Below are 14892 nucleotides of genomic sequence, written 5' to 3' on the forward strand. Positions count from 1 at the left end.
GTTACTATGTCATCCAAAATCACTCAAAAAAGTCAGAGGTTAGTATGTCGTCCAAAATCACTCAAAAAAGTCAGAGGTTAGTATGTCGTCCAAAATCACTCAAAAAGTCATAGTTTAGTATGTTGTCCAAAATCAGTTAAAAAAGTCTTAGTATAGTATGTTGTCCAAAATGTGACAAAGTCATGGTCTTGTTTTCCGTAAAGTCACAAAATTGTATTAAAGTATAACATTTAACATATTTTCTTTGCTCATGTCTTGTTGACATTAATCAACAAATATGCACTTGTGTGGCTTTTTCAAGGCTATCTTATTCTTCTCATTGTTGCAGAGTCGTTGAAATGACGTGCACGAATGCGCTGGACGTACAGTTTTAGTTTGTTTTTTGGAAGTTTTTTGTTATGAAGCGGTTTTGTTTGGTCCGGTTGTTTGTTCAGAGTAAGAGAATGAAGTGGGAGCTGCTGACGTCTCCTGACGCTTCAACCAAACATTGAATCACTATCATCAACCGTTCTTGAAATATGACCATTTCAAAACATGTTACCTCTATTAGCTGGTAAAGAGTTATACTTTACTTACATACTTTATTTTTTGTTCAAAACCAACCTCTGACAGTGAAAATTGTGCTTTTATTTTATTGTTTTCCAAGTAAAAACAGTGGTACTTTCATTTTAATGTTAAATATTTCAGTGCTCTTTCCACCTCTGGCTAAAATTGATATTGCAGCATTAGAGAGGACTGGAGAATGATATTATTGCTCGAACCTGGGGCAAAAAAAAAAGGCCACAAAGACGCAACATCGGTATGTACATTCAAAACTTTATTATGGAATACAGTGTAGAAAGCATTTTCCCAGTCAATGCAAATGACCTGCACAATATTACACAGTGGAAACCAAAAAAAAAACCCAATATACTGTAGAACCCACAGGAAGAAAAAGAAAAAGAGAAAACACACAGAAAGAAAACCCTGCTTACTCTACTGCCCTCTGGTGGGCGTCTAATGCACAACCTCTGAAACATGGACCAAGCCCACACGGCAGCCTCCATGCACACACTCACACACACACACTTTACTGTACATGCCACTTTAAACAAACACAGCGAGAGCTGTTGTTTCTTTCCGTGATGTTGCCATGGTGATGGATGTGTGACATGAAGAGGAACGGAGGGATTTTTTTTTTTATTTTACTGCCAACACGACCAAAAATATCAAATATCTTTTTATTACCTATGTTGCCTGCTCTCGGCTCTCAGCTCTCTCTCTCCCTCTGGTGGTGAACATTTATATTTATTTATTTATTTATTTATACACAGACTCCAGTGTGTGTGTGTGTGTGTGTGTGTGTGTGTCGACAGTCCAGGTGTGAGCTGCTGCAAGGGGAGCTGAAAATCCATTATATACAGGACAGTACATACAGCACTGTGACAAAGTCTTACATCACCATATTTGTGCTTTTACCCCGGCTACAATTAACTTCTAATGTTATTTTGCAATCTATTTATTAGAAGGTTGGAACAAAAAGGTCATTTTCCCGCACACCAGACTCCATAAAGAAAAGTGTGGATTTGAACTCACGTGGACACAGGAGCTGCTGGTGCACCGCTGCCTCGTGTGGTCAGTTTGTGTCACTGAGGTGAACGTGAACAGAGGGTTTCACACACAGAGTTCGACAGAGAAACACATTAGAACTTTCTAACAGAGGCAGCGGTGGATCGACAGCTCCTGTGTGCTGGGATGTAAAATTGCTGATTTTCTCTATGGGGTTTGGTGTGGGAGAGCGAGCAGATTACAAACGCACGTTTCCAGGCCGTCTTATAGATAAAATGAAGTCCTATATATTCTATGACCTATAGAATACATCAGGTTAGTCTTTAACAAAATATTAAAGAAACACACTAAATATTTTTGTTCTGAATTTTCATTTTAGTGCATATTTCTTGATTAAAATCTTGATTAAAAGTTCTTTTCCAGTGTTTTTATGAAGACTTTTGCACAGTGCTGCATATCTAAACACACAGAACGTCTCGTCATCTCCTCTGCTCCTCCTCCTCTTCTCTTCTCCAACTGTTCTACAAAAACAAAAAAACAAAAACGACACAGCGTCTGACTGACAACGACAAACACACACACACACACGTCAACCTTAAAACCGCCCTCTTTTTGAACCTCCGCGACCTTCTTTCCCCGACTCATTTATAAAAAAACACAACCACATGGAAAACAACAAAGAGCGTTAAATAAGTGTTTGTGAGAAGAAGCGTAAATAATGAGAATAATGTACAAAAAAAAAACCCACGACCCACGTCAGGAACGCAATAAAAAAGAAAAGAAAACACACTTAAATTCCAGAATCACAGATCTCATTTAAATGTGTATTTTTTTACATGTTCTTCTAGATTCATTCATGTATTTATATATATATATTTATATATATGTGTATATATATATCTATATATATATATATATATACACACACATATATATACATTTCTTCTTCATCATTTGAATTTTTGAAGTCACGTGATCACGAGAAGATACTAAAATGTACAATCTGGCTAAGATGACAATCTAAACGTGAGAGAGAGACAGAGAGAGAGAGAGAGTGAGAGAGAGAGACAGAGAGAGAGAGAGACAGAGAGAGAGAGAGCAGCGTAAAGATCTTAAATTGTTTCTTTGTTTTCATTGTTTCCAAATCCTGTCGTCGTCATCATGCACTACATAATAACAGCTAAGACCTTAGAGCAGTACTTCAGGAACATTACACGCAGTTTAAAAAAAGGACTTTACATAGGCCGACTTTTTTCTCTTTTTTCCCCCCGACATTTTTTCTTTTTTTTTGCTCTTTTTTGAAAAACAAAAAACAGGAAAAGATAAAAGAAAAACTCCTGAAATAAAACAAAACAAAACAGCTCAGTCGTCATAACGCATCGTCACCGCCAACGCAACTCACTATCGTGTTTTAGCGTCTGAACGTAAATCATCGGCTCCACACAGCCCAGCTGTCGTAAGAATGCACGAAAAAAAGAAGGATGGAGGACGTAAGGAAGGAAGGAAGGAAGGAAGGAGAGGAGGTTTTATTTTTACCTTAAAGTCGCGTTTCCACCGAGCGTTTACGCTGCAGTTCGCTTTCGCCATCCTTGCGCCAGCTACCTAAATAGCATAATGTCATCGTAGCCCGAAAAAGAACGTAAACAATGTCTTGTGCTGTCCGGTTTCTACGGCAACCTGGATGGACAAACTAGCAGTACACAAAGGATGACATTCTTTTCTGGTACACGAAGGCCACCGTAGTTCCCTGACGTGCTCCACTTCTTGCAATCTGCAGCATCGCCACTAGATGTCAGCGCGTCTAAAAGTGACCTGACGCAGCAAGCGTCGCAAACCGAGCCGCAGCGGAAACGCCGGGCGGGAAAACTTTGTTTTCACTCCAGTGTCGACTGTAGAGGAGAAGTTGTGCAGCAGGCAAAAACCACTGAGCCTCATTTACGACGACGTCGCTCCACTTTTAAATTTCCCGACACGGATTAGGATTCAAACACATGAGAGTACGCGCTGAGATCCCGCCTTTTTTTTTCTTCTTCTTCCTCCTCGGTGAACGGGTGGGTTTGTTTGTCGACGCACTGGGCGGGGCCTTGTTTTTCTCCTCCCCCCTTCATCTTCATACATCAGCAGGCCCAGACGGAGCAACATATATATAAAAAGACGCCGTTCTTCCTTTTCTTTAAAAGGACAACTTTGCTCCAATAAAGTGAACTAACGTGGTGCAACAGAGCCGCGTCCGCCCAGCCACCAAACAAACAAAACCTCACCCCACTACAGTAACTCGTCTATCATCTAATCCAGATTAGCTGTTTTGGAGTAGGGGGGGAGGATGGGGGAGGGGAGGGGACGGGGGGCATGTGATGTGTGTGTGTGTGTGTGTATATGTGTATGTGTATGTGTCGATGTGACATTCTCCTCAATTCTGCATCTGCTCAAAGAACTTGTAGGTCGGGTTCTCGTAGCCGTTCTGCTGCATCTTGGACAGGTGGCGCTCCTCGGGCGTGACAGCAGCGTCCACCTGCAGGAGGGTCAGAGGAGGGAGGAGGGAGGGGAGGAGGTGCACACGTGAAGGCTTTCATAAAATAAAGACAGAACAGATCTTAAGAAACTGGGAGGTGACGTTTGTACACAGCTCACTCTCTCACACCAAACCCCATAGAGAAAAGTGTGGATTTTAGCTCATGTGGACACAGGAGCTGCTGGTGCACTGCTGCCTCGTGTGGTCACTTTGTGTCACTGAGGTCAATCTGAACAAAGGATTTCACACACAGAATTTTATAAAATAACACATTTGAACTTTCTGATGGAGGCAGCAGTGGATCAACAACTCCTGTGTGCTGTGACGTAAAATCGGTGATTTTCTCTATGGGGTTTGGTGTGGAAGAGTAAGCGGTTCACACACTACAGCAAAATGAAGTCATAAACATAATCTTAAGATAATATAGACTTAAACTGTCACAGAATACATCAGGTGAGTCTTTAGTTCAGAGGATAAAATCATTTTTTCTCCACGTGTCACAAGTTTCCATGTTTCACACTGGGGTACATGCTTGGGTCAGCTGACTCTCACCTCGATGACTCCGTGGTGGATGGAGGTGTACTGCTTCTTCCTCAGCATCACCAGGGTGATGACGATCACGGTCGCTATGACGACGCCGCCAACCATCAGGCCGATGATGGCGCCCTTGTTGGAGCCCACGTCCTCTGCGAAGAAGACCTTAAAAAGGAGGGCATTGTTTGTTTTCTTGTTTATTCTCTACCGGGATGTTGATGATGATGTTTGTTTTTAAAAAAGTGGAGCGACGACTGTGATCAGAGACGCCGCTGATGTCACTTCCCTCAGGGATAAACCATCCCTGTGACCTTGTAGCTGCTGCTGCTGCGACAGCTCGTGTTGTTCTGTTTCACTTACTTTGCACTGCATGCTTTTTGTAATTAGATTTCCTGTCATGCATCTATTTTTAGTAGGTTGGTTTTTTTTTTAAATGAGCATCATTACAGAGTGAAATTAAGCTTGAAACATTCTCTAACATTAGTTTATCTGCTCTCTCCAACACACAGGGATGTTTTGACATTAAAACATATGATGAATTGATTTTTAGAAAGAATTAAAACAGTTTTTTTTTTATTTTTCAGCTTCTTAATTGTGAATATTTACATTTATTTTCTTTGCTCCACGTAACAAGGAAATCTTTAAAACTCAAGATATTTGAAAATGTCATCATTGATCAACATTTTTCAACATTTTCCTTATTGACGGTTTACCAGTTTCTGGTGGTGAACTTCATACTCGGTGCTCTGTCTGTCCTCCGTCTCCATCCTGATCTTAGGAATGGCTTCCATTTTCATTCCAGTCACTGGCAGGAAAAAGAGGGAAAGGAAAAGTGTGATCCATTATGGCTGACGACAGCAGAGGAGTAGCAGTGGTGTGAAATTAATAAAGCGCACATACGCATATCAAATCACATCTGCTAACAGCCGAGCAGAGTCTGGGAAAAATGAAAGGCTGAGGGAGGCAGTGACTCGAGTTTCATGATTCATTTAAAGAGGACGGATTAACTTAACCTAAAAGTGTAGGTGGTTGTTTTTTTTTTTGACATGAGGCGATGATATACCATCACAAGGAAAAACAGATGAACAAAAGACTCACTGATGTCACTCTTAGACAGGAAACTGCAGTTTGTAAACCGCTCACTCTCCCAAACCAAACCCCATAGAGAAAATCAGTGATTTTACATCACAGGGACACAGGAGTTGTTGATCCACTGCTGCCTCCATAATCAAAGTCAGAGGTGTTATTTTGTCAATTCTGGGTTTGAAATCCTTTGTTCAGATTCACCTCAGTGACATAAACTGACCACAGGAGGCAGCAGTGGACCAGCAGCTCCTGTGTCCCCATGAGCTTAAATCGATACTTTTCTCTATGGGGTTTGGTGTGGGAGAGTTTGTGGTTTATAAACGGCAACTTAGTCTGTACAACAGTGAGATACGTATTTTTAAGAGACCGTAGACTTTAAAATATACAGATTTAATGAGTTGACTCTTTATTAAAGTGGCTAAAATCTGTTTCTTGCTACCTCATACACCCACGATTCAAAAAAAACAACATTTATCATCATTAGGAAACCTCATAATATAATTTACTGCCAGTGTTGAAAATGAACGACATGCATCCTCATTAATTCACATTTTACTGGTAAATGTAACAACCTGGCCGTGTGGGAATGCCTCGATCAAGGTTTGGGCGAGAGTCCACTGGCTCAACTAGAGAGGAAGAGAGAGAGAGAGAGAGACTTAGCTCTGTGTGTGTGTGTGTGTGTGAGAGACTGTAGCGTCAGTAGTTATTTACCCTGGTTGTCAGTATTGGCCTGGTTGAAGCTCTCAGGGTGAATGAAGCCGACTCCGGCCAGGCCCAGTGTGTCCTCCTGAGGCAGGAAGTCGGTCTGACCGTCGCCCAGCTCCTGGTCGGGCATCAGGGCGTCGTTGCCGTAGCTCACCCTCACGTCCGTCTGCAGGTTGGCGAGCTGCTGAGCCATCTCTGCCTGCTCCCTCTGCAGCAGCTCTGGAGGACGGAAGGAGGAGTTATTTATTTAAAAATGTTCTGTGTGATGCTGAAGATAAAAGAAAAGCTGTGCATTCTGCACCACGAGTAACTGAGGATGGCTACAGTGCACCACCAGGGGGCAGCATTTCAACTGAGTTTAAAAAAAGAGACTCCTGCCCAGAAATGACACTCATGATATAAATGAAAGACAATATCCTGTCAGGAAACAATAAAATAATAATAATAAAAAAAAGGCAGGATATTATCACAGCAGTGACTGCAAATGTCTTTCTGCCAGTGATGTGGCACAATGTCTAAATAGCAATTTTTCTGATATATATTGTGATTTTATTGGCAATTATAACCTTTTAAGTCAAGCATCAGTTCAAAATTCACCATGATACTCATTCAACACACGATGCAGCAGCAGAACATGAGTTACCATCAAACATTAACTGCTATACTTAAAGATACATGAACTATATATAGGACACTATATAACATTATATATCATTATGTGTCTACTTTAGTGCCCGCATGTGGACTACTGCATCGGAAGAAGAGTAATAACACTGAGGATTAGGATTATTTAAATGATTTGGGGGCAGAAACATCTGCTGCAGATGTTTCACCCGAATGCACTTGAATTTCTTTCACTGTAAAAATGCTGATCATATGTTTCTACACTGCATGTATAATGCATTGTATGTATAATTCAATGTTTTATATTACGCCGAGTATGCTGCGTGTAAGAGAGGTGAAATAAAAACATTAAAAACAAAAATAATGTGCGACTTTCTTGGTGTGAGGCAACAATGCTGGCCCCTTACGTACCGTGTGACACAAAACAAACGTCACGACAAAACGACACCATCAGCAGCAACGGCCAAACCACAAGCTCCCATTTAAAAGCCCAAGTTCCTAGCGACGGCTGAACGGTGTTTTGATTCTTCTTCTGTGTTTGTTCCTGCATGTGTGTGTGTGTGTGTGTGCGTGTGTGTGTGTGTGTGTGTCGGGCGGCACAGACTGTGACAGCCTCCAAGACAGAGACACAGATGGCTGTGTGACGCATGCAACTCCAATAAACCCCCCTAAAATCCACAGAAACCTAACAAAAGCAGGAACACTGAGGAGGATGATGATGATAACGACGATGAGGGTAGGAGGGGATAAACACTTAGATTTGACTCTGAACAGAAGGATTAGGCCAGAGATGATTGTGCTGGCCTGGAATGTGGAGCGCTGTCTCTGTTACATGAAGCACAAATCAGGACAGTGTGTCTTCGTCCATATCTGTCCCGTCAGGGTCAGGAATCAGAGGCACGTAACGACTCTGTCATGTCATTGTGAATTATTATCATTATTATTATTGTTATTATTATTATTATTATTTCCTTGTAGGGACAGAATAATCTAGGATATTATCTTGAATGGTGATTAAAAAAACACTAACGTACAGCGTTATAGTGGTGAATTTTCATTATCAGGATAAAAGTGAATTCACTGTCAGTGAATGTAAACTACCACAAGGGGGAGCTGCATCTTTCCAGTCATACAAAATTTGAGGTTTTTATCACAACACAACATTTAGTCACATTTTTTTGTAGTTTTTAACTCAATAATGTGATTATTAATTAAAAAGGTGCAGAAATAAAGAGGAACGTCCATATTTGTGCACATTTTCTAAAAAAAAAAACCTGAACTAAAGCAGATTATAGACAGAAACATCTAAAAATTTGATCTTGAATCGCAGCAACTTTGGTCAGGATAACAGCGACGTATCGTCTCACGACTGTTTCTGTGTCTCTGTGCAAACTTCTCTCTGCTAAAAATAGAAAAACCCCCGTGTTCATATTTAGATCCTTCACCTAAAAACTCACCGACTTGGTCCTGGATGTCGTCGGCCACGCCGGGCACCTTGTAGAGAAGTCCGAGAGACTGGTTCATGCGCTCCTCAATGACACGCAGGTGGGTCAGCACCTAACACACACACACACACACGTACAATAAACACTACCGTGATGGTCTCTAGGACAATCAATAAAGTATAAGCTGAATAAAATACTTTAAATGGGGATTAAATTACCTGAGGTCTAATCTGGGCAGCTTTCTTGGGATCGACCATGCGGACGTGTTCAAAGTGTTTGAGTGTGTGCTGCCTGTCCTTCTGCTCGGCACGCACGTACTTCTTCAGCAGGCTGAAAACGTGGCGAGGCTGCAGAGACACCGGGAGTCAATCAGACACAAGGGCATTAAGGAATCAAACTAATTGCAGCTGGGGCCACACGGTGGTGTAGTGGTTAGCACTCTCGCCTTGCAGCGAGAAGACCCGGGTTCAAGCCCCGGTTGGAACAAGGGCCTTTCTGCATAGAGTTTGCATGTTCTCCCCGTGTGTGCTTTGTTCACATTTACCTCAGTGACACAAAGTGACCACAAGAGGCAGCAGTGGAGCAGCAGCTCATGTCTTTACGCACGCTCAAAACACTGGTTTTCTCAATGGAGTTTGGTGTGACAGAGTGAGACGTTTCAAAACATCGGTTTAAGTCTCAAACATAATTCTTTAGACATTACAGACTTGACCAAGTGTCGATTTAGTTGGATATGTCTTCTAAAGTGACGTACCCTGGGTGGATTCTGCTGCAGGGCGGTCAGGTAGCTCTCCAGAGCCAGGCGGCGGCGGTCGTTGAGCAGAGCCTCCACCCGGGCCATGTGGGTCTCCACCAGCTGCTGGCGTTCGCTGGCCGCCTCCTGCTCCAGTGCCTCCACCTTCTCCTGGAAACGCTGCACACACACACACACACACACACACAATATGTAGATTAATTAAAAAGGCACCAAAACAAAAGTAGAAGTTTTTGTGTACATTCAGTTTTTGCATAGCGTACCTGAATGACAGCCTTCTTGTCGGCACGTGGAAGATTCTTGGCCTCCCTCTCTGCCTCCTCCCACTCTCTCATCACCTGAGAACAAGAGGAGGAAGTAAAATAATCATTAGACCTGTCACTCAGTCGTACTTATCTCTCTTATGTCACTTAACAGCAAACAAAAAAAAACCCTGCAGCACGGAATCATTTATTTGCAATATCCTCAGGCAAATGGTCCCTGACAGTGAGAAGCAATTTAAGATAAGAGCCGAATAGAACAAACGCGTGGTATTGTAGCCAAAGATATGCAATGGTCGAACATTTTGAAAACTTTGTCTATATTTTTTATTTTAAAGAGATAATACAAATGATAAAACATCATCATTTAACATGCCCAGGCTGCATGTGAAAATACTCATTTAGAATATACATACGTGCAGATTTTGCATGTTGTTATGAGGGATTTGTTGAGTGTAAACTTTCAGTGAATGTCTAAAAAAAACACTTTCTGTTCCCTGTTTCTTCTTCCTTTAGAAAGACCAGTGCACGCAGGGGGGGGGGAGCTCAAGCCTCTGAGGACGTGACCTAACAAACTTGTGCATGGGTGAAGTCAACTGTGTGAAACTAGAGGAGGCAAGTGAAACAAAGACACTGGCGCACAAACACAATAAAAGGTTGTTCCCGTCTTCTGCAGAAACCAGAACTACAGAACAGTTTGATCGGCGTGACGCATAAACAAACCCTCGTCTCAGCCTCTTCAATCTCTGCTCGTACCTGGGACATCCTCTCGCGGTGTTTGGCCTCCAGGCTCTCTTTGGCCTTCTGGAAGTGAGCGTGCTCGTTCTCGTCCGTGGGCGTCTCCAGGTAGTGGTCCACGGCGTCGGAGGAGCTGGGCGTGGCCGTGGGCACTGCAGAGAGAGAGAATAAGACGGAGCAGGGAGGTGAAAATGCTTATTTTTAGTAAACCTTTTAATGGATTTTTTTTTTTGGACGTACAAAGACACGAAAAACAGCCCAGAGCCTGAAACGTGTTAACAGGGTTAGCATGAGAGCAAGAGAGAAAGTCAGAAAACCGGATTAATCTCACATTTAAAAGCTGATTTCTTCTTTGCATTCTTCATTTTTGGCAACGTTACAACTTCCAGTGTCATTTCTAACACTAAGATACGCATCTTTCCACCACTTGCAAAATTGCTCAGATTTTTCGGTCCCAATTGTTGCGTACTTTGTTCAAGAACCAGAACTTGTACAAGACAAGTTGATTTCTGTCTCCTCAGACATGACTTTATCCACAGATTTCTATGAGATCCCAAATCACCTGGAATCACTTGACTAAACATTGAAAACCACTTAGTTCTTTGAGTCTGTGTGTTTGCTGAACTGATTTACGAGGTTCACTGAATTCACCTCAAAGCTCAGCACACATGACTCACACAAGCTGGATCTTTTATGACATTTCTTTTTCGTGGACTCTTTAAAACTGTTTTTTTATGTTATCCATCAGGAAAAAATCACATATTTCCAGCTAAAGTGGCCTTTAAATGTCAGTGTGCGACTATCCAATAACAAACATGGCCTCGTCCATCGCCACTATTGGAGCCAGAGTCAACAATAAATGTAAAATGTCCCATCAGGGCTGATTAATCTGCTAAAACGATCGATCTCGGGTGACAGAATCCACAGAGGATTATGAGAAGGGTAAAGTCTGTTTGCTGCAAACATTCATCTGTTGCGTAAACTATGCGTAAACACACACACACACACACAGTGAGGGGAGGGGTGGGAAAGGTAAGTGTTAGCACAGGTAGAAAACGTCCAAAAAAAAAGAAGCAGCACACCAAGCAGCTGTTAATATAAGAAGCGTTAGAGAGAGAGAAGCTGGGTGTGAAAACAGCCGGCGTTCAGCCTGGCGAGCCGCCGGCTGAGAGGTTTTCAGGACTTACTGACGCTGCTGCACACAGACAGGCAGTACTCCTCTGAGTCAAAGTTATTCCTGTTGCCGCCGCAGCCGCCGTAGATAAACTGAGCACAGCGGCCCTCCTCTCGGTCAAAGTACCAGCGGGGCAGCATGGCCCGGCATGGACCGGTCTCTGCACTGGCCCAGCACACATCTTGAAGAACACACACACACACTATTATACTAATATGTGACACTAGGTGACAGGGTGTGTGAAGAAAAGCAGGTGAGGGAATGTGTTGTGTCTGCAACTGAATCATTTAACACAGAAATGACAAAAACTAATCCTGGTTGAAATGAATCGTAGCTAATGAGAGCGGCGAGATGACAAACGACCACAATACGAGACGTGACAGCAGGAAATTAATCGGCGACGAGCAGGAAGATCAACTGTGTTCAGCTAAGCATGAAAAACGGAGGGGGGGGCGTGTTTTACATGTGGTACAATTTGAGCTGGTTTTTCATCAATCTCAATGTAAGGGAAATCTATCATCCGACTCCAGCGTTAAAGGGACTGTTTTTAATGGATTTTTGTCTAAAAAATTTTATTATTCTTACCTAATAAAAACCTATGCCTGATTAAGAGAATATTTTAAGAATATGTTTATTACGACATCTAATATTTTTGGTTTGGAAACTTAAGTTTGAGTTGCTTTGAAAACTGCATGCTCCTCCACACCAAACCCCATAGAGAAAATCAGTGATTTTACATCTCAGGGATACAGGAGTTGTTGATCCACTGCTGCGTTCATCCATGAGTTCAAATGTGTTATTTTGTGAATTCGGCATTTGAAATCCTTTGTTCAGATTTACCTCGGGGACAAAAAATGACCACACGAGGCTGCGGCAGACCAGCAGCTCCTGTGTCCACGTGAGCTAAAAACGTTGATTTTCTCTATGGAGTTTGGTGTGGGAGAATGAGGGGAGAATCATGTGGGAGAATGCACACTTCAATTTCCGGTTTAAATATGAATTGCAATGGCGAAATAAAGTGGGGAACTTATTCTCAACATGTCAAAGACTTGAGCTCATACAACCAAACCTGAACTATCCCTTTAACGTTGTTTTTTTTCCCGTGCAGAAACCCTGTTAAAATAAAACACTCCACACACACACACACACACACACACACACGTCAGGAACATTGCTCACCTCTGACAACCTCTTCCACAGACTCAGTGGTGGTGGTGGTGGTTGTCGTCATGGCAACGTTGGCGGTGGGCTCATCCTCGTTGTCGTCGAGCGTGTCTATGATGTCGTCGTCTCCGTCCTCCTCCTCCTCTACTACCTCCTCCTCTTCCTCCTCCTCCTCCTCTTCCTCCACCACTTCCTCATCCTCCTCTCCGTCTCCGTCCCGGTCATTGTCCAGTAATTCTTCCTCGTCTTCCTCCTCGTCCTCCTCGTCATCTTCATTGGCCACTGCTGCTGCCGCCTCCGCCTCCTTCTCCTCCTCCTCCTGGTCGTTGTCGCCGCCTTCCTTGTCCTCTGTGATCACAGATGGCCTCGCTTCCTCCTGCTTCTCCACTGGCTCCGGATCTCGCACCATACTGGGGGGGAGAAAGGGAGGGATGGAGAGAAGATGTGTGAGGGGAAGGAGAGGAAACAGGGACGAGGACGACAGAGGATGGAAGGAGGGAGGAAGAACAAGGACATTGTAAAAGCAAATTTCCATTATTGTGATAATTGGTCATGCCTGTCATGTTTTTTTAATGTTAATCACTTGTATTACACCATATTGAAACACTGCGTGGCAACTTAAGTCCTATATTGTAGCCTCAGTAACTTGTTTTTGTAACATTACAACCTTTTGTGACACGTTTTTGGTCACTTTCTGGTAACATCAGTGATGTTTTTGTAACCTTAGCAACAGTAGTTTATCAGTTTCCTCTGTATTTAGATGAACGTACGTATTCTGTGCACTTATTCTGAAATGTTATGAAGAAGAATTACACAAAATGAAAGAAAAAATGCATTCGTTTTTGTCAGGATGGTCCAGTTTTGTACGTTACCTGTTGTCAGAGTAGTCCGTCTCTGCGCCGCCCCACCACACGTCGGAATCGTCGGCGTCCTGCTCGGTGCTGTCGGCCTCACGCTCCGCCTCGGCCGGGCAGCACACGAACTCCACTCCTCTGAAGCGGTCGATGCCGCACGGCAGCAGCATCCCGTAGTCGTGGAGATTCATGGTGCGGTCTCCACAGGACTACAGAGGAGGGCGGAGAAAATGTTAGCGCTAATTATTCTAACAGGGCGTGCGCATGTGTGTGTGTGTGTGTTCACCTCCTTGGCGACAGTGTGCCAGTGCAGGTGACTCTCACACTGGTCCATACGCTCCTGGTGCAGGAACTTGCACTTGTCTGGAACGAGCAGGGCGTCGCTCACAAACTCCCCCACTGTGGGAAAAAAACATTTATTTCATCGAACGTCTCACAATTCAACATTAAATCGCATACACTGTCCAGCAGCTGTGTTACAGTCGTCTACGTTATCGTTTACTTCATTTTAGGCACGTGTACGTCATTCCATATCAAAACAAGCGCTTTTATTTTGAAATGTCTGTGAAAATCATCACGGTTATCTTACGCTGTGTTAAAATCTTAATATTGTTTTGGGTTTTCCTACAACTAACTATCTTACAGTATATAGAGAGGAACTCACCCAGGCAGCGGTAGGGCACGACGATGTGCATGTGACTGCGACAATGCTTGCGTCCCTTCTTGCACCAGTTCTGGATGGTGACCGGCTGGTTGGCCTCCACTACGTTGGTGATCTGGAGCTCTGGGTAAATCTACACACACACACACACACACACACACACAGGGTTTTATATTAGAATGTTGTCATAGCAACACATCAAATTCCCACACAACAAGCAACGATAAGCTTGAAAAATCTTACAAGGTCACTATTCAGACTGTTTCTCTGAAGACTATAAATAAATCCAGAACTCTCACAACGTTAACACTAGGCCTGTTAGATCTTTTATTTTGCTTCTATTTTGTTATAGCATTAAGATTGTCAGGGTTTTTTTTATTGTGTTATCTAAGCATTTTATAAACTTGTGTTTTTCCAAGTGCTATAAAGATAAAATAATAATAATAACAATAATCATAATAATTCCTAGAAGAACACTTCTAGTGTGAGTGCTCGGGACCTAATTATGGCAGTGTTTTTAATTCTTAAATTACATCTTCCCAATCTGAGCAGCGATAATAAAAAGACCTCAGACAAAGTTGAGTGATGAATTTTCTCATTTAAAACTAGAATTATGAGTTTGGATGAGTTCCTGAACTAGTGAGTGTATTTGTGCATTTTTATGACTTTCATTTAGGGCTGAACAATTTCAAATAAATATCTAATTGCGATCACGATGGGAATGGTCATTTTTACACCACTATTCTCATTTTCCATTCAAAAAACACTTAAAATGATCACTGTGCGATATTTGTGCAGATCTGTGACAAACGAAGTGACTTAAATTACTAATC

At 42.6% G+C, this 14892-nt stretch overlaps 1 protein-coding gene across 4 annotated transcripts in view; it reads right to left on the bottom strand.

Moving 5' to 3' along the window:
* Positions 1-796: 796 nt before the first annotated feature.
* The window catches only part of LOC122761289 (amyloid-beta A4 protein), a 33719-nt gene continuing 19623 nt past the window's right edge, over positions 797-14892 (bottom strand). Inside the window, exons 3-17 of one of the 4 annotated variants that reach the window (XM_044016463.1) lie at positions 14063-14192; positions 13685-13797; positions 13417-13607; positions 12560-12954; positions 11394-11561; positions 10225-10358; positions 9472-9546; positions 9209-9367; positions 8673-8801; positions 8467-8566; positions 6392-6604; positions 6253-6306; positions 5308-5399; positions 4613-4759; positions 797-4060 (exon numbers count right to left, since the gene is read on the bottom strand). In XM_044016463.1, coding sequence (XP_043872398.1) covers positions 3959-4060; positions 4613-4759; positions 5308-5399; positions 6253-6306; positions 6392-6604; positions 8467-8566; positions 8673-8801; positions 9209-9367; positions 9472-9546; positions 10225-10358; positions 11394-11561; positions 12560-12954; positions 13417-13607; positions 13685-13797; positions 14063-14192 — 2202 coding nt within the window. In that variant the 3' untranslated portion in view covers positions 797-3958. Of the gene's footprint in view, positions 4061-4612; positions 4760-5307; positions 5400-6252; positions 6307-6391; positions 6605-8454; positions 8567-8672; positions 8802-9208; positions 9368-9471; positions 9547-10224; positions 10359-11393; positions 11562-12559; positions 12955-13416; positions 13608-13684; positions 13798-14062; positions 14193-14892 lie in introns of all 4 variants that reach the window. The other 3 variants (XM_044016462.1, XM_044016464.1, XM_044016465.1) reach the window with 3 other exon arrangements.

This window comes from Solea senegalensis, unplaced genomic scaffold, assembly GCF_019176455.1.
Source record: "Solea senegalensis isolate Sse05_10M unplaced genomic scaffold, IFAPA_SoseM_1 scf7180000014515, whole genome shotgun sequence".
NCBI lineage: Eukaryota > Metazoa > Chordata > Actinopteri > Pleuronectiformes > Soleidae > Solea > Solea senegalensis.